The sequence below is a fragment of the Apostichopus japonicus genome, chromosome 9, assembly GCF_037975245.1.
Source record: "Apostichopus japonicus isolate 1M-3 chromosome 9, ASM3797524v1, whole genome shotgun sequence".
NCBI classification, from domain to species: domain Eukaryota; kingdom Metazoa; phylum Echinodermata; class Holothuroidea; order Aspidochirotida; family Stichopodidae; genus Apostichopus; species Apostichopus japonicus.
The window spans coordinates 34,451,770-34,471,653 of NC_092569.1; the positions used below are offsets into that span (position 1 = coordinate 34,451,770).

The following is a 19,884-nucleotide window of genomic DNA, read 5'->3' on the forward strand; positions in this document are numbered from 1 at the left end:
ACAATATGAAGGCAAAAAAAAACCCTAGTTTGCTCTGGGGAAATGATATCACAACTCTTAAATCTAAGCAAGAAAGTCGTTACAGCACAAATTTCTATGCTCGGTTTGGTGATACCACAGAGCGCGTCGCACTTGAAAGGAAAGAAGGACAGGGAGATGCATGGAGGGAGATGGAGAGGATGGAGAAAGAAGGGAAATACAGTTCTCTTGCTTGATAAACCTGGAATGTCTCAATAGATGTTCTTCGGAAAAGTAATAATTCATGTTCCTTACATTCAAGGTCGCTGGTTGGAACAATTTTTTTTTTTTGTCAAAGTACAAATTTTTGTTTCTTAATGAATTAGTATGTATATTTTTCAAGAAGAAAAGTTGTTCAAGAAGTTACAGGCGATTTAAACTTATTGGAATAAGGCCAACTGATAGCATACTTACACCTATTTTGCAGAAGAGGGGGACTATACTTTATAAAAGACCTCGAAAGAAAGATTGCCCTGTAGATAACTTCTGTAGTAAATTTTGGGCGCAGGACATTTTATATGTGGTTGAAAGTCTTGAAATGTATCCAACTGTTTAGAGAGTATTCTGACATCTTGAGACCGAGTTCAGTGCGTCGAAAGGGGATATGTAACAATTAGGTCATTAAGCCCCACCCCCCACACACACACCCACCACCACCACCCCTCCTATATGTTGAAGTGTTTTGTATTTTTCCCTAAATAATGATGCTATGAAAACAAGAATACATTATTCTTAATCCTTTATTTGCCCTGGCTCCTTATTGACCCCATGGCCTATTCGGTGGCCCCCTTTTCCCTCCCTCGCGTCATATCTGCCTGCAGTAACCAATCTTATTTCTCCCCTAAATAACAAGCTTATTTTGGAGGCATGTTGCTGCTACCCAGTCACAGAAGTAGATTTAAAGTTTCGTTTACAAACTAGTTCTTTTCGTCATGATATTTTGTCTTCTCGTAATTTTGGAACTGATATGGAATAAACAGAATTTGATTAAAAATATATTTTGGCTACGAACACTAATAGTTTCAATGTATAATTTATACAGTTTTCTGGGTACGAACACTAACATATTCAATGTATAGTTTCTTCTGACGACTGTTGGGTACGAACACTAACATATTCAATGTATAGTTTCTACTGACGACTGTTGGGTACGAACACTTACATATTCAATGTATAGTTTCTACTGACGACTGTTGGGTACGAACACTTACATATTCAATGTATAGTTTCTACTGACGACTGTTGGGTACGAACACTAACAGGTTCAAGGAATAATTTCTACTAACAGCTGTTGGGTACGAACACTAACATATTCAATGTATAGTTTCTACTGACGACTGTTGGGTTCTAACACTAACATATTCAATGTATAGTTTCTACTGACGACTGTTGGGTACAAACACTAACAGGTTCAAGGTATAATTTCTACAGGATTTGGATAAGAACACTTGCAGGATCAATGTATAATTTACAGAGTTTTGTGGGTAGGAACACTAACTTATTCAATGAATATTTTCTACTGACGGCTGTTGGGTACGAACACTAACAGGGTCAAGGTATAATTTCTACAGGATTTGGATAAGAACACTTGCAGGATCAATGTATAATTTACAGAGTTTTGTGGGTAGGAACACTAACTTATTCAATGAATATTTTCTACTGACGGCTGTTGGGTACGAACACTAACAGGGTCAAGGTATAATTTCTACAGGATTTGGATAAGAACACTTGCAGGATCAATGTATAATTTACAGAGTTTTGTGGGTAGGAACACTAACTTATTCAATGAATATTTTCTACTGACGGCTGTTGGGTACGAACACTAACAGGGTCAATGTATAATTTCTACAGGGTTTAGTTAAGAACACTAACTATTCAATGTATAGTTTCTAGCTGTTGGGTATGAACACTAACATATTTAATGTATAGTTTGTAGTGACGGCTGTTGGGTACGAACACTAACATATTCAATGTATCATTTCTACTGACAGTTTTGGGTAAACGCCCACCCGTCCAGTGACAATCAGTAAGGGAAGACAATAACGAAAGGTTTCTTTTTTATTTTCTATTGTTAACTTGAGTGTAATTATTCCACAATTTTAATTACAGAGATTCAGACAGGAAAGTAAACAACAAAAGGTTTCTTTTTCTTTCTAGTTTACCTGTGAGTAATTGAGTAATAACAGTTGAATCACGCAACCTAAGAAGATATACTGTCCTTTTACGACATTGGAGAGAATTCAATCGATGAACGATATAATCGATAAATCGATTATCGATAAAATGGCTGTTGTTATAGTTCCCATTTATTTTTGTGGTAAATGTCAACGCATATTAATGATTATGTACAATCTGAATTTATACCCCAGGCTGCTTAATATTTAGTTATCTATTCTGCATATTATTAATAATAATTTGCTATTAATTACTATGTATCTTATGCATAATATTTTGATAATTTCTTTGCATAAAGTCATGGATAAACTGAGTTGCAATCTGCAGGTGGGTTCGTACGTCACCAACTACTAGTTTTTAATTTATTAATTTGCATAATTTAATGCGTGACGACTTGCTATCCCCTACACTGTATTACTTAATCTATAACTCATACGGGCGTTATATTCCATCGTTGGTTCTATACGACGCAACCAGGGGCGTGCGCCTGTTTAATGCAATAGGGAGATACCCATGGGGTCAAGGAGGTCAACTCCTCTGCAGGGGCTGTGGGTCCATCCCAAGAAAAAAAATAAAAATAAAATTTAGTCGTGAAATGGTGCATTCTTAAATCAATTATATTATTAAGAAACACAATGTTGTGCTAATACCTACCTTTAAAGTTTTGTGTGAGATTGAAGAATAGGCATGTACCCCATCCCCACCAATACCCTAGAGCTGCAGTGCCTGGCGACAACTATGGTCATATTTTGTAGCACAAATCAATGTATCTATTGCGCCACCATATTTCGATTGACATAATGTGATAATCCTATAACGTATCCAAAAAAAATAATAAAGTAAAAATGAAGTTTTAAAATAGAAATCAAAATAATACCATTCAAGTAGAATTTAACCAGTAAGTTAATCAAAAAATTTGTTAAAATTCCCGGAATTAATTGCACAGTATCCTTGAGTTAAGATGGACTTTTGACGAAGAGACCAAAATATAAAGAACCTCTTTTGCACCCAAACAAGATTTTTTTTTTCTTTTTTGGTTGGTGAGAAGCAGATTATTAAGGTAGCTTTCAACTTCCTATTTTGTAAATTGGATCAATCTAGAACTGGTGAAATTTATCGTTATAAGGAGAGTTCCTTGGCTAAGACGAAATCTTATTGTACGTTCATAGAATCTTGCCAAATATTTCTTTCTCAATTTCAGCTGTTTTGCCGAAGGGGTTATCGTTCACTCTCTCGTTCCCTATACCTCTCCACCTCTCTCTCTCTCTCTATTTCTCCCTCTCTCTTTTTTTCTCCCATAACCGTTTCATACTCTCTTACTTCTTCATTTTTATGTGTTTCTGTCTACTGGTGATGATTCTATATATTTTTTTTCTTTACTGCGTCCAAAGCTGACGCATTGCTACAGGACTAGGAGATAGCGATAGAGAGAAGAGAGAGAAGAACACAAGATGCAGAATAAGAGAAAGAACAAGAAGAAGAAGAAGAAGAAGATGGAGATGGAGAAAAAAAAAGACAAAAATCTTATCAGGGTAGGAGAAGCATAATTATGAAGTGATTGTACAAACTGCCCCGAGTAATACCGAATATTCGCAATTAGATATACACAGCCACAGCTAAACTCGACGAGGGTTGCTAACTCAGCCAACCGCCGGAAGCATTGAGAGAGTCTTCGTATTAGAACAAGCGGGCATTACCCCCAGTGATAACCCACATTCACTTAAACAAAATGTGATCAACATTTAAGAAGAAGTTATCATTCAATTGGCAAACAAATTTACGGGAAAACGACAAAACGTCAAATCAATCAAAATTTTGGGGGTAAATTCTAAAACAAACCGGAATTTTTAATAATTCCATTTTCCATATGGGGTGTATGCTTCAGTCGCCAGTGTAATTTATTCTATTTTTTTTCTTCTTCTTCTTCTTATCCTTCTCTGTTGTTTTTTAGTTGTTTACTACCCAGGTTCAGTTATGTCGAATTATTAAAGATTAAACTTGAAAAATAGTTCTCATTTTGTCTTGTTTATACAAGGAGACCAAAAAAACAAAACAAAATATCACGAATTTTGCCGTAAACCTAACTTGGTTTCCTTGGTTACCCAGAGGCATAATAAATATTCATAGGGATATATTTATTAATCCTGCCAATGTATTTGGAAATGACAGTTCTGATAAAGAGTAATCTCCCTTAAGAAGAAGAAAATTCACTCAATTTGTAAATTTATATTGTGATATAAAAATCAAACTCCTAAAAGAAATGATGTTACATGAAAAAGGGAGAGTTATTTTAAAGCGATTTTGTTTTCATGTTATGTTCAAATTTCATTAAGGTTGTATTTATGCAGTTTATTATTTTTTTTTTGGACCGTGGGGCAGGGGGGGGGGCTTTCAATAGGACACGAAATATTGAACAATGAGGTTTTACTATAGTTTGTAAAGGCTGAAAGATATGTAATATAGAAGAAGAATAATGACAATAGCAATGGATTAACCCATCACTTTCTATTAGGGGGGGGGGGGGCTAATTTATAAAGTTACCTTGTTTCTCACGTTCAGTTACCTATCCTACTGGAGGTAGCTGGTTTAAATTTCGTTTAGTTGTTATTTGTTATACCTTGATACTCTGTGAGTATTTTTAAATGTGTCAGCTATATATACAGGTATACCGTGCTCTTTACACTATTATCCTGTTCAAGGTAACTCTATATTGAATACATGTTATACCTATGTATATGTGTCAAGGTTTGTAGACGGTGAAGTTATCTTACTTAAGATAACTCAGTTAAAGAGATATAATAAGCATAGGTATGTATCATACTCTTACAAATGTACGGTACATTATCCTTTGTTTTTCAGGGTAACTGCAATGTCTAAGCGTATGTTACCTATAGGTATAGGCTATGTGATTTTACTCTTACACTGTACAAGTTATAATACTGAAGGCACCTGAGTTGAAAGAGAAATGTTTACTTACTGATGTGTCTTACTCTTAACACTTTAATTTATGCTTCAAAAAATCATTTTCAACATTCAGCAAACATTTTTATCATCACTTCTCTTGACTTCATTGAGTCACATCCCCGTTAAACCTCACAATCTGCTCACAATTCATTAATATAGTCTTGTCAATGTTAAAATCTTTAACCCTTTACTTTCTTATCTTTAAGCTAATATTTTATATGCATATAAGGTCAGTTTTTCATACTCATGTTTATAAATATTCTTATATTTACACCGATGATAAATAAATGAAATGAAAGGGGTACATTTCGATATATGATATATATAGCAGTCTCTGGTTAATATTCTGAAGGTTTTCGCTAACTTTTTGTTGTGTTAATGTATTAGATATTTTCGATACGTTTGTCTATTGGCTTCATGCCATATGTCTATAGGTTTGTTCTGACTCAGAACGTGGTATCGTTTACCTTGTTACGTTTGAGGGAGGTGCAATCAATAACCCATCGTCAATTGCAGGAATCAACATAAAAACAAAATGTAATTTACTAAATATAACACAAATAATACAAAATAAAACAAGAAATCATAACTTACATTGTTTAGACCACAACTATTGGCTAACAGGTGAAGATCCGCCGGTAATGGTACACTCTGAACCAAGTTCATTCTGCTTGTGGATGAGGATAGCTTTCAAAGAACCAACAACTCGATCAACTTTTCTTTCCGAATTATGTCAAAATTTAAAACGTTAAACTCTAAGTTCTGTAAACAAACAAACTACATTTAGTTCAGTGAATACTGCAGAAATCATTTCGAAATGAACAAAGATCAAGATTGTCTCTTCTTTAAGAAGAAATTCACACCCCATCTATCTCATTACCAAACGAAATTATTATTATTCTTTTGCGTTTTTTTTTTTCACGCCACCAAAAATAGCAGGAATCAAAGAAACCATTGAGCTTTATTAAAGAGAACAATCCTAAAGAGACCTTTCAAGTATTAGAAAAAGGGTTTTCAAATGAATATGCCCTTAATTTGGTCCGTCATTGCCGTTCTATGGGGCAGACCCCCACTAAACGTATGATGCATGTCCAACATAATGGAGGGTATTTGTATCACAGACGGCGTTCCTTACGTGCGATCACACCTCTCGTGGGGGTAAGATTTACCGTTGTTGTCTTCACATTAATTGATTAATTTTATAGGTTTTTGACTGGCTTTACGAAGCCATGTGTTAATCTAGGTTAACGTCAACCACTCCGGGATGTTTTATTCAAATGACGTCTACGATTTGTGATTGGTTTCCCATTCCTTGGTTCCTTACAAACAGCGCATGTATATGCTCGGAGAATTGATGTCATATGTAAGAGTCAAAATAATAATAATAACCTTATAAACAAAATTCTCATTTTTTCCCTTTATTTTTTTTAAGAGTATATGTGTAGGTTGGGAGAATATCTTTATAGCGTGTGGAGAAATGACAACTTTAATTTTTTACAAATATTAATGATGGTTTCTGGCAATACCACAGTCTGTGACGTCAGCACGGCAATTGAGCTAAACATGTGCCTTGACTTGTCAAAGATTGAATAAATCATAGAGAAAGGATACAAATGAAAGAATTCCAAATTTGTAAACGTTCAGTGCAAACTAAGAAATGTTGTAGAAAGATCAACTTTTCAAAATATCATCTGCAATAATGAAGTCAGAATCTACAAACTACATTTCATATGCAAAAATATTGATCTGCCACTGGAAACCTTTAAGGTACTTTTTAAGAAAAAGTCACCCAGGAAAGAACCTGGGCACGAAAACCAAACTACCAAACGACTGATCCGCTCTCAGCCCCAGTCCCCTTGCATCGGGACTGTGACTGTGTGATCATCGTCAGGTGTGCATCACCATTCCCGAAGGGAACAGATACTACACATGATCTTAGCCAAAGGGCCGAGAAGCGGAAACCTTTAAGGTGTTACAATCGGCATATCACCGAAAGGGTCATCTCTCCAACCTTTGGAAGGCTTCTTTCATTGTCACACTGTCGAACACAACTTAGAATATCATTGTAAAGGTGCGAAACTATTTCGACTTACATTCTTGTAAGGAACTTAAACACATCCTTAACGTGTATCACATACAACGTTTGTTAGTCCGTCATATGTTTATATATGTTGTCTTTTATTTCGATTGAACTTTATGAAACATTACTGCAAATGTATGTCCCCCTTTTCTTTGAAGACAGAAAGTATAGACAAAAAAAAAAATGCGCAGTTGCATGTAACCCATGCAGAGACACTACGTTGCTACTTACGTCATAGCCACATTCAGTGACGTCATTTGTTTGTTTTGTTTCCTTATCTTTTATACTATTATATTTGAGAAGCCTGTTTTCAATTAATTCCTTCATGTTTGGTCACACAATTCAAACTGAAATATAAGAAACGGTTCATTTTGCTGTTAACTGGTGGAGGAGCATTGTTTCAATTTCTCTTTAATTAGGATAATACTGAGCATGTCAGGTGGGTGCAACGAGAGACAGAGAGGGGTGGCTGGTGAAGTGAGCGGGGAGGAGGACTGGGATTGAGAGGGGGCAGGACTGTAGACATAGAGTGGGGGCTGGTGGAGTGAGAGGGAGGGGGAGGACTTAGATTGAGATGGGAGAAGGACGCTGTTTGATAAGGGAAGTAGGACGGGAAACAGAGAGAGGGGTGGATGGTAGAGTGAGGGGGAGGAGGACGGGAGACAGAGAGGGCCCGATGGGGTGAGAGGAGAGAAGGACGGGGAGGGAGAGAGGAGGAGGACGGAAGACAGAGAGAGGGGGCTGGTAGGAGGACGGGGAGGGAGAGGTGAAAGATAATAACCTCATGAAGAGTAAGATGAGGATAAAGACAATGAAATGAATTCTTCTATTAGGCTAATCCCTTCTTTGATGACAAGAACAATTGCAGATTTAGTCTGATCTTTTGTTCCTTACTAAGCAGTTATAAATGTTTTTTTTTTCTTCTACAATTTCCTGCAGAGCCCACCAAATCCAGCCTGAGCGAGTTTTCAGGTATAAATTAAAACAAGATTATAATTTATGCATTTAAGACAACCTCCTACTGGGCTAATTAATTCACCAGCTCTAATTAGGGATTCATATGTGTTTAATGATTACATTTAATTAAAAAAACATCCATCATAATCCAGGTAATTTCTTTCACATAACTACAATGAAAATGCCAGAAATAAATCGATCTGATTTCTATTTTTCTTTAAATCTGAGTTTTGTTTTGTTGCAGTATTTGAAACGAAGACTTTACTACTCTAGATTATCGACTGACTCATTATTTTATAATATTGAAAGGTTTCAACTGAAAATCGATGCAAAAGTTGCTTGTGTAAGTACTGAACAGTAGAAGCACAATAACATCTGCATAAAGTATATCTAAGATTCTTTTTAAACAGTTTACAAAAATGTAATTTGCTGTTACATACTACTTAGACCGACTGAGAATTCATCTGCCAGAAAAAAATTATCCATCCAATATATATATATATATATATATATATACCATTATAAAAACATATAGCATACTAACATTTAATACAATTATCCTACCTTACTGTAAAGTTCTGCCTGCGTCAACAACTATCCTATCCATCTGTCAATACTCCATATACGTCCAACAAGGGGACAGAGCGTTACAACACAGAGAACTCACATCTTTCTCACAGTAATCCTCTTTTCGTTAAACTCAACACCCTCAATATTTATGACATCATTAGTCATCAAACTGCAACATTTATGTTCCAATTTCTGTAATGGGGCTCTATCTAAATGTTTCGACCTCTTTTTTTCCCTTCCCAGTCGTTATTCTGTACACAACCACAGCACTAGATTCAACAACTCTATCATCGTGCCTGCATGTAAAATTGTTCGAATTCCACTCAGCATTGTATCATTTTTCAAAGGCCCTAAGATCTTCAAGTCTCAAAGGGACCGTCTTTAAGTCTGTACATACCATTGCTAACTTTAAAAATTGTTACACAAAGCTCTATTGTTATTTGAAATATTCCTAACGTTTCTTGTCTTATCTTCCGTCGTATTATTCTAGTTCACTGTAGCCTAGTTTCGTGAAGTGTATGGTGGAGTGGGCGGGGTGGACAGGGTGGGTGGGATGGCCGGGTTGGGCGTGGTGGGCGTGGTGGGCGGGGTGGGCGGGGTGGGGTCTCCTTTACATTCTTAGGATGTCAGTTTTTTCTCCTTCCTTTTTATGTTCTTTGCCTGTTTTCCTTGCTCTCTTCCGGGGACTTCTAATCCACCAGTTTTCTTGTTTAAATTCCCTCAGTAGTTTCCTCATTCCTTCAATTATCTTACCACTGTATGTTTTACTCTTTGTGGTGTTAATACCTATCTCATATTATTTCTGATCAGTATTGGTGTTCTTGCGATTATGTTTAATCTTATCTCTTCGTACCGTTTCATTGTTACGATTGATTTATTTGAAATAAAATTAAATAAATTGACAATGAAAATTGTAAACAATAACACGCTTTATCAATTTTCATATTCATAATAATAGGTTAATGGGCTCCATTACGATACCAATAAATGAATGCGATCACCTAACTTAACTTGGCATTTTCTTTGAACTTCTTCTTTGAAAATATGCCAAGGTTTCTTATTGTCTACCGTATGAAGATGCTAATTACAAGCCACGTTTAGTTCTTTTGTCTTATTAATGTATCCTTATTAGTTTTTCTTTGTCTTATTATTGTATCCTTATCAGACCAGATAGAATCTAAATGTGGTCTGCAATATTAGTATATTTTACAGTTTTGTGTCCAAAGGGTCTGTATGAACAAATACAGAAGTGTAAATATAATGTGAGCTGTGTAACCTTTAGTAAAGGAATGATATTGACATCGTGTCAAAGGTCATTTCGTAACCGTTTGGTTAGCTAGTAACTGACGCTGTAATGCTATGTGTTATACTGTACAACCTTTACACCAGCAAAGAACCATTGCGCACTAAGTGTTCACCCTACTAGAGGGTCATTTTGGGCATGCCTAGACCATCCAATGTACATGGCTTGATTAGTTTGTACTGTGACTAAGAGAAAACCGTTAATCAGTATAGCTGAAGTGTGTTATTAACCCCGTAACACATGTTATATCTGTCAACAGATGCTACTGTGGAAAAAATTACTAACAGACGAATTCACTACTCGAAGTCTCTTTCAACTAATGACTGATTAGGAGTCTAAACATCTGTGCATATGTTTGACTAGTAAGTATACCTTGTAAAGATGGTTCAAATTGCAGATTTTAAGAGTTTTGCCGTAAAATGTCATCCACTTTCTGTTCAAATGTGGACGAAATTATGTTGACGATTCCTTTAGAGTCTATTCTGGTTATTCCAGTCAATCATTATACATAGGATTGCTTTTTTTAGTATTTTAGTATTTTTCTGCGTTTGTAAGTCCTTCTGAGTAGCAACTGATCATAAATTTCACGCATGTTATGGAGCAATAACACACATTAGTGTTAACTGATTAACGGGTACTCACCTTTACCAGTTTTAACTGATAAAGCCATGAGAAGCGGGTGTCCAGACTAATGAACTTGTAGCATCTTTATATGGTTTGATCTACACTAACAGCAGCTTTAATCATCTCACACGTTCCCACTCCGCCCACAACGTCCCAAAATGCCTCATAATGCCCCTGACCCTTACCTGAACTTAAATTATTTCGCGTTATTCCGAGTGGCTGGGGAGGTGTGGGGTGTATTGTTTAGCTACCAGTGATACATCTTTCAATTGAACACGTCCGTTGTGACTTCACTTGAAACGCGTCTCCATTAAACAAATCTACCTATTCGATTCGTTTTTATTTTAATGACTTTTTCAGCCTAAACAAACGGCCATCGACGCGGAAACAAGAACATAAAATCACCTGCACCGAATATCTCGACGTAAATTTCACAATAGACGTTTATTGAATTCTAGTCAGAAAAAAAAAAAAAAAATCAGCGAGACGCGCAGCGCGGCAGCACGCATATTTAGAAGTGCTGCTTATAACAGCGAGTAAATTACCCCTCATGTTCCGCTTGATGATGACGTCATAATATCGTAAGAGCGATAAACAAAAGAAAAGGAAAAAAAAAAAAAGGAGAGAAGGAAGGAGAAAAGACCAAATTTGAGACAAGAATTTAGCGACCCACCTGCCAGCTATTACTCTCAAACGACAAGAACGACATCTCACACTGCTTCAATTCAGACAGCTTCGTATCAAATTCCAAACTTGTTGAAAACCGTTCAAAAAAGGTGTTTTCGGTAGAAAAAAAGGAAACACAAATCCGATGGCACCCTCTTACAGGAAGCGCCGAGGTTGATGCGTCTATGGAAAGTATAGCTGTTTTGGTAATGAAAAGAAACAGAAATGGTGTTTTGTTTTAATTGTATAACACAATAAAATAGGCCTATAAGGTTAAAATTATACGGTGAAAATGTTAAATTCCATGGGGGTCAAAATAAGATACGAATTTTAAAAATAAATTTGGTGAATCTTTGACTAAAGAAAAAGACGGGATCTTAACATAACGGTAGAATTATGTAGGTGGTGGTGGGAGGGGGGGGGGGGAATAGGGGCAAATACATTGTTTATATGATCGTACGTATATTTCGAAACAACCAACTTGTTCGTTTGCTCATAGAGCGTACGAGAATCTCCCGATTGATTACAAATCATGTGACACATTAACTGGATGGAGAAGATATCAGACTCCATTTCCTCACCCGTCCCCATCTTCTTCATAGGAATGCGAGTTATTCCTTCATCTTTCTCATCCGAAAGGCGAGAAGCCGACGTACTAACGAAACGCCAAAATAGTCTGTTTTATTCCCATGTTTCTTTCTTCTTTATAGAGCATTTGTTAATTACTTAACTTTAACACTTTTGATATGCTTGTGCGTATTAATGTTTAATGTTGGTAACTTTCGAAGCCGCTCCTTTGGTGAAATTTGCTTTTCAAAGTGTGGTGTCAAGGTCTCTCTTAAATAGAGGGCGCAATGTTCAATGCATATTGTTGATGAGTCATTTCAATGAGGTTCTTTTACAGCTGTGAATCGCGACGAAAGATGACTGACTTTAGAACAAACCAACTGAAATAAATATGCTTGAGTCAACTGCAATAGTCAAATACAGAAATATACTGATATCAAAAAAAAAATATATCAAGCTGATTGGATAATGAAAGTTGTGCGACCGTCACACAGTTAGGCGGACAGACAGACAGACAGACAGACAGACAGTGTGACTGGTGTATTATGACAAAAACAAACTGGTAAAGACCTAGCAATTTTCATGGAGACTTTGGCTAAGTTTGAATCTTTTGTGCGATTGGTTTTTTGAGTTAGTATATATATATATATATATATATATATATATATACAATATGATATATACTATAGTATATATGATATATATCATTTATATTTATATTTGTATTGTCCTTTCATAAGTCGGTATATATTGATTTTAAATTAGTTCGTGTGATAAATTTTTTAGATCAAAATTTCAAATTTTATTTGTTATTTATTTCATTTTGTTATGACTGATTCAAGATGACAATCGTAAGTTAACGATCCATTTATCTGTTTACCACTGGGAAGCACGTTTGCCTAATAAACCTATGTACCTGTTTGCTCAGTTATTATCATCAACAACGATGGCTTTCGTTTGATCTCAGATATTATATTATTTATGAGGAGATAAGTTTATAGAATCAGTAAAGGCATTTCTTTATTTAGTTGTTGCCGACACCAGACATGAATTCAAAGAAGCATTGTCCTTGTATCGGCGACGTCACTGCAAATTGCCTTTGATGTCAATTAATATTAATATATTTCTATATCTTTGGAATTATTGCCCAATTCTATAGTTTTCAAGTGATAGTTTGTCTCAGCATTTATACAGAATTAATCACTTATTCGATAGAATACTAAAAATGTCCACGAGTCGATATCTCACCAGAAAGAATAGAACAGAAAACACACAAAAATAGAACAAAAACAAAGAACAACAGATAAAACTTGATGTGCTGGTCGCAAATGACGTCACATATTATTACGTAATGAAGTGGTGAAAAAAAGACATAAATTCAAAAGTTTTACATTGTAGGAACTTAGCAAGTTATGAAGGCTACAACTTAGTGCTGCAATTGGTTTTAAATTACACCATCAATTTAAAAATATTTTTTTTAGCCTTTTGCCATCGTTCCCCTTTAAGTTGTCTCGTTTATTACAAACTAAGTATAAAAGCTTAAAAAGTAGAAAAGAAATATAAACACAAAAGCCCAAAAAAAATAAAGAAAGATGAACATGAAAACATTTGGCCACTTGACTCACAAATATCTATAACTCAAATAATTTTGCCCTTGGTATCGATCAAATTTTGTGTCCTAAAAATTCGATATTTTGATAAATTTCACTTTTGCAGCATCTCAGCTAAGTAATCAACTATAAATTCCGAATAAAATTAATCAGAATTAAAATTATGAAGCAATCATTTTTTTTTGTTTATTAAATGCAAAAAAAACATTTTTATCAAACATAATTTTGAGATGATTGTCCCCAAGTTTTAGCGTTTTTAGTTATATTTTCGTTTTTTTGGTTTTCAAAATGCAGCTTCCGTTTAGTAAATTTACGGAAAATGAAAAAATGGAATGCTTAATCCAACAACTTATTTTTGCCTTAAGCAATGCTTTGTGTCAATGACTTCTTTAATTTTCTTGTAAAGTGTCATTTTTGATCAATTTTTATCACTTTTTTTTAGCAGATGTTTTGCAAAGTAATAGGTAATGCGATGTTGAATTTGCACGTTGGGTTGAAAGACCTGTACAAGTATGTCCGCATTGTATTTTGTTAAGCGCAGTTTTTACAGTTTAACCAAAGCAAGGGAGGATAATATCCATGATTAAAGGTTTATATGAATTCTGATAAATTCTCTATGGTAGCTAGTAGAGACACGTGACAGTTGAATTATTAAGTTTCTGCTACCACACAAAGAAAACAACAACGAACAGAGGCAAAGATAAGAAAAGTACAAAAAAGGGATAAAAAAGTTAATCCAGTTTTCCTGAAACAAGTAATTGTTAAAGGACAATGACCTTCAAATTTAAGCAAAAAAAAATTGATTTTTATTTTTTAAATAATAAAGAAATAAATTAACAACAGTGAGAATCTAACAGCTGCTAGAGAGCAACGTAATTAGTAGATAAACGGTAATTAACCTATTCATTAACCTATTCATTCATTACAGAAATTTCACAGAAATGATAATTCCACTAAAACTACAATATAATTTAACGAGATTTTAACCCATCATGCATGGTGACTTCAGGTACACACGAAAGCTCACTAGCCTTAATTTATCGCAGTTCCCTTTATTTAATTCAGATAGTGGAGGGGTTGAAAGGGGATGGTTAGATAGAGGGGTAGGTGGGGGGGGGGCAGGTATTGATTTACAAGCCAGTAGGTAATAGCTCGGTTGCCGCATTTCTATTCTGTCCAACCTAGAAAGGATGCAGCCGGAGAACTGATAAAAATGAGAATATGTTCCTTTCGACGTCGACAAATAGAACCAAATGTCATATGGAACTATATATATTTACAAAACCAAAACACTTTTGAAAGGCTTTGATGCAATGCGTTTTGGGTCTATCCGCTGTTTCTGCTCAAAATATAAGCAAAGTTAGGTTTTATACCATCAATTTCAAATATATTTGGTTTAATGTGTTTTATTGCGAAATATTAAATATTTCATGAACTGCATTGTGCTTAATAAAAGCTAGTCTTAATTACCATGTCATTTCTGTCAAAACTTTGAGGTAACTGATTAGCAAGAAAAGTACGTAAGGAAGTCTTTTAAGAGGTCACAGCGTTGCCAAGGTAACGTTATCTTTCATTATAGGTCAGTAATCACGTTTTCATAACGGTCTATTACGTATTTATCTTACTTCCGATGTTATGCTGAAAGGAGCACTGAGATAACAAACACTTTGTTTTGTCAAGAAACGAAAAAGTACAAACATGACATCAACATCAAACACCCCTCCCCCTCCCCTCCCCTCTCCACACCCCCTCCCCAGCTCCCACTCCGAAAATAATAAGAACAAATCGCATTCCTTCCTTTTGACGAGAGGCAGGAGAAGGACTAAAAAGTCGTGACATCATGACGTCACCAAACTCCTAATCTCTTCCCCAGTCACGTGTTTCAACATGAAGTCACGTGATCATGACGAATTTAGCCGAGGAGATCAAATTCTACCGATGATTTAATTAAAGGTTGCCTAACGAAGCACAAGCGACATATTTTCGAATCAAAACAGAGATTATTTCAAGCCGTAAAAATCATAAGTCCGTTTGGCATGGTTTGGGTGAAGAACCCCATGCTAAGTGTAATAACTGTGCATGTGGCGAATTTGTATGTTATTCATCATGTGTGCGTAAAACAATTAATGAACATCTAATGACTTGCATAATAACTACCGATTATAATTACAATGAATAAACAGACAAATTCGAGTTTTGGTGACCAACTACCATATTTCAAAATTATTTACATTCGCAAATTTCAATTTTTGACAATTTTGCTACAAATTATTTTCTTTCCTCTTCATTTTGCAATATTTTGTTTTTGTAGTTACGTAATAATATTTACAGTTCAAAGGTCATCTTCCTGCATGTGTTTGTTTTTGTTTTTTGTTTTTGATTCACGCGTGAATCAGAAGCAAATTTTAATTTTTGCATATTCAACTTTCTTTTCAATTACTCTGACGTAGTAACCATGTCAACAGATAAAACATGTAAACCTGTTAACAATTAAGGTAACATTGCAAAAAATTGTAAATTTATGAATACATGTCCAATAAATGAGAATAAAAGTTTGGAACGTTTTCCTTTTTCTTTTAGTTTCCTCTGATTGTTTTATTGTCCAATGATATATCGACAACCATTTTATTTACACAACCACAATTAAAAACGATCTTACGGTTGTAGAATACCAGGGTGTTCTTTAAGTGTTGGTTTACCATGTCACAGTTAGAAGAAAACGTTTCCAAATATTATCTCCCTTCTAAGTGCATCTGTTGACTTTATTAAATGTATAAAAATATATCGCTTGAAAAAAAATACTACATGAAATATTTTTTGCAAACTGATCAACTAAAATTTATTAAATTCTATGGAATTTATCTTTCCTTTCGACGTCATTCTATAATATAAGAATAGTGACAAGAAATCATGTAACCGTGCAAACCAATATCCTGAGTATACCCTCTATACCTCTCCCCCAAAGCTTGGATCCTCTTGGATTTTCTTGCAAGCATTTCTAAACTACGTTTATTTATTCCTGCAAATTTAATGCATCAACAGTTAATACGGTATCAACAATATTACTATATCAAACAATCCTAGCAAAGTTTTCCAATAACAATATATTAATTTATTATTCATTATTTCATATACAAAATGAGAGACAAGAGAAAAAGACAATTTTACACAAAGTTAAACGAACTGAAGATGTGATTTTAATAAAAATTTAAGAACATCAAAGTTTTCAATTTGTTGTCGTTTTATCATTTCAAAATGACTTCCACAACATCATATTATACTAAACACAAATGTAATTCACCCTTCATATTTTTAGGAAATGAATCTGTTTTCACTAGAAGCAAATTCAATGGCATACTATACATGAATAGACTTGTTCTATTTTGTCACAATAAATGTACTAATTATATTTATTATTATTTATTATGTAGTCTCTACGCCATATAAATATTTGTTTATGTATATTCTATTCTTTCACAGTTTCTTGATATTACCGACAATCAAGAGTCGATTTTATGTCCGTCCCCCCTCTCCCTTCCCTTTTATTTTCTCTTTGGGTTAAAGCTTCTTTGCGTTTTTTTTAAGTGTCTCATTTTATACAATTGAATCTATGAAAGGGATTTGTTAATCTGTAATTAGGCCGTATCAGTTGGTTTCATTTGTAAGAACCACCCTTCCCTCCCCCTCCCATCACCCACCCCTTCACCCATCAACCCACAAAATAAAGAGAAAAATAATTCATATAAATCATTTAAAAACCCACATCATATCACAGCACTGTCGCCTTTACTAAACACTGTAAGAGCTATAGGTAATGTTCATGCAAACGATATGCGTGTATATGTTGTACTATACAGGCTTTACTAATCCCAGGCTGATAATAAGCTTACTAGTAATTTCTTCCACAGATTTTTAAATGATTTGTTATACAAATTCTTGCCTTCTTCTTCATCTTCTTCTTCATCTTCTCCTCCGACGATTTCGCACAATTTCACTCATTGATGCGTGTTATTTAAGTCTATTCTTCGTGTCACTTAGCGCATCTTTGGGGATTTTATCGACAGGGATATTACAGAAACACCTGTTTGAATAACACACTGAATTAGACGCTAACTTCTGCATGCTGATCGCTTGGCTTTGCATAATAATCTAATGAATTGGTTAACTAAATCAAAACGTTTCTTTATAACGCGTTAAAAGTCAGCTTTCGTAGTTTTTTATGATTCTTTTTTTCCCGACCTTTTTTTCGTTGACAAAGACTGCCTTTACAAAAGGTGGACTAATATATTAGAGAAAATATTAGAAAATAAATGTGATTTCGTTGCAAAGTAAAAAAAAGTTTACAATTTAAGTTGATCTAAAATGTAATTCTTTAAGACGAAAACTAGAGAGAAGAAATATTACCAAAATTAAAAAAAAAACATAATAAAATGCTGTTATAAAAGAAGAAATTTAGTTAATTAATTCTATTACAAGAGAAAATAATCTCTAAATTTAAGAACATGAACTGTAAACTTTGAAACCAAATAATTCATAGACAGTTGTTGATAAAATTTTAACCAACAAGGTCAAAAGAATAAGTGGAAGAAAATCAAATGACATATTTGTGGTTTAATTTGTTAACTTCAATCTTTCTAAATTTAAATGTGGCTGCGTGTGTGTGTTTATATGTGTGTTTAAATTATTAGATTTAGGTAGTTAAGTTTTGTGCATTCCTGGAATTTTTTATCACTCTGCAAAAAACAAAAAACAAAAAAATCATCTACAGTCTTCAGTTACATTTCGTTAACATTCTACGATAATTCGATAATGTCATTAGTTTAACAATTAAGCTATAATTATTAAATTATAATAACTGCAGTAATATTTTATTATTTTAATCTAGATTTAGCATTAAGGATGAAACCAAATTATCTTTAATTAAACATATATAAACATAGACAATACCCTTACAGCATTATGAAATTATATCGAATTGTATTAAAAGAAATTGTTTTTCGCTTCGTTTGTTTGACTCTTTGGAAGGGGCGGGGAGGAGGGGAGGGGGTTGTGGTTTCTACGGACCCACGTGATGGTATCTATATATCTTAGTGATGTAAATATTACGTAATACTTTCGTAATCATTTTGTTAATCATATTTACAAAAACTAATGTATATGTAAATTACTCGACATGTAACGACATAAGACAAAGAATATGTAAATAGTATCTTATAAATCATTAATTTTTTTCAATATTTGCTAATGAATACTACGGAATATCCTTATACCGCTTATGCGATAATAACTGTTACACGCGTACGTATTAGGTACATAATGCCCATATGTCAGAATGGGATCATACATGTACGATTTATGTTATGGAACTAATTCATCAAATAAAACCATTCATAACTTCTTATATTAAATGAACAAAAACTAATTACAATTCTTAAGTCATTGTTTACGTAAACTCACCTTCTTTTAATTTTTTATTTAATTTGAAACGTTTATCAAAGTATATAATTTTTTTATTTCGATAACGTCGAACGATAAATCGCACTTGCAGTACGTACATCGCTAGCAATAATTAGGTTCTATTATCCACCGTATTCAATATAAACGACTAAGATATATATTAAAAAAAATTCTAGATAAAGAATTCGTTTAGCCTTTTATCTTATTTGATCTTAAACATGAAAACATTCTCCAAACATGTATAAAAACCCAGCCAAACTTTTATTTTAGTATTTTTATTTTACGAATTTGTGGTAAAGACAATCAAATTCTTTCACAAGAATCGACTTGCTCAACGCGAACATTAATATATTAGAACTCCACCAACATCAGGGGTTTCATAAACCAGATTTAAATTAAAAAGAAGCCATTACATCGAATTTGTTTGCATTTTTGAACGAATTTTTAATACTAAAACTTACCTTATCCGCGTGTCTGTTACAGCTTTCAAATTTAAGTGTTTTTTTCCGTAATAGTGTGTACAACCATTCGGTGATATGCCTGCAACTGATAATAGCACCGAGACAGACACATAACTTTGACGACGCTAAGGTTCTAACACACTAGAGCTTACACCGTTCCTAGTTTGCTTCAAGCATTTTTCCGACAAACGTACAAATTTCCATAACTGTGTTTACATTGTGGAAGTTCTTCTGTAGCGATGGAGGTTCGCATTGAGATAAGTTAAAGGGACCTCTATCGAAAGGTTACATTGAACGGGGAATAGAAGAAGGAAAAAACTACTGGCCGCCCGGGGGTCGAATTATATGGAAAGAGCTTTACAATATTTTAGTATTTTAGGGAAAGTCATATAAATAGATAGCAGAATTGTAAGTGTCACTTAATTCCTACTT

General features: G+C 34.2%; 1 protein-coding gene and 1 pseudogene across 2 annotated transcripts in view; both read right to left on the reverse strand.

Moving 5' to 3' along the window:
- LOC139973474 (transcription factor AP-2-alpha-like) overlaps positions 1–19,589 on the reverse strand; it is a 146,201-nt gene extending 126,612 nt beyond the window's left edge. For both annotated transcript variants that reach the window (XM_071980175.1, XM_071980172.1), the window contains exons 1-2: positions 19,453–19,589; positions 11,365–11,555 (exon numbers count right to left, since the gene is read on the reverse strand). In XM_071980175.1, the coding sequence (XP_071836276.1) occupies positions 11,365–11,400 (36 nt within the window). In that variant the 5' untranslated portion in view covers positions 11,401–11,555; positions 19,453–19,589. The remainder of the gene's footprint in view (positions 1–11,364; positions 11,556–19,452) is intronic.
- On the reverse strand, positions 6,885–7,116 carry LOC139974609 (U2 spliceosomal RNA; annotated as a pseudogene).
- Positions 19,590–19,884: the final 295 nt, after the last annotated feature.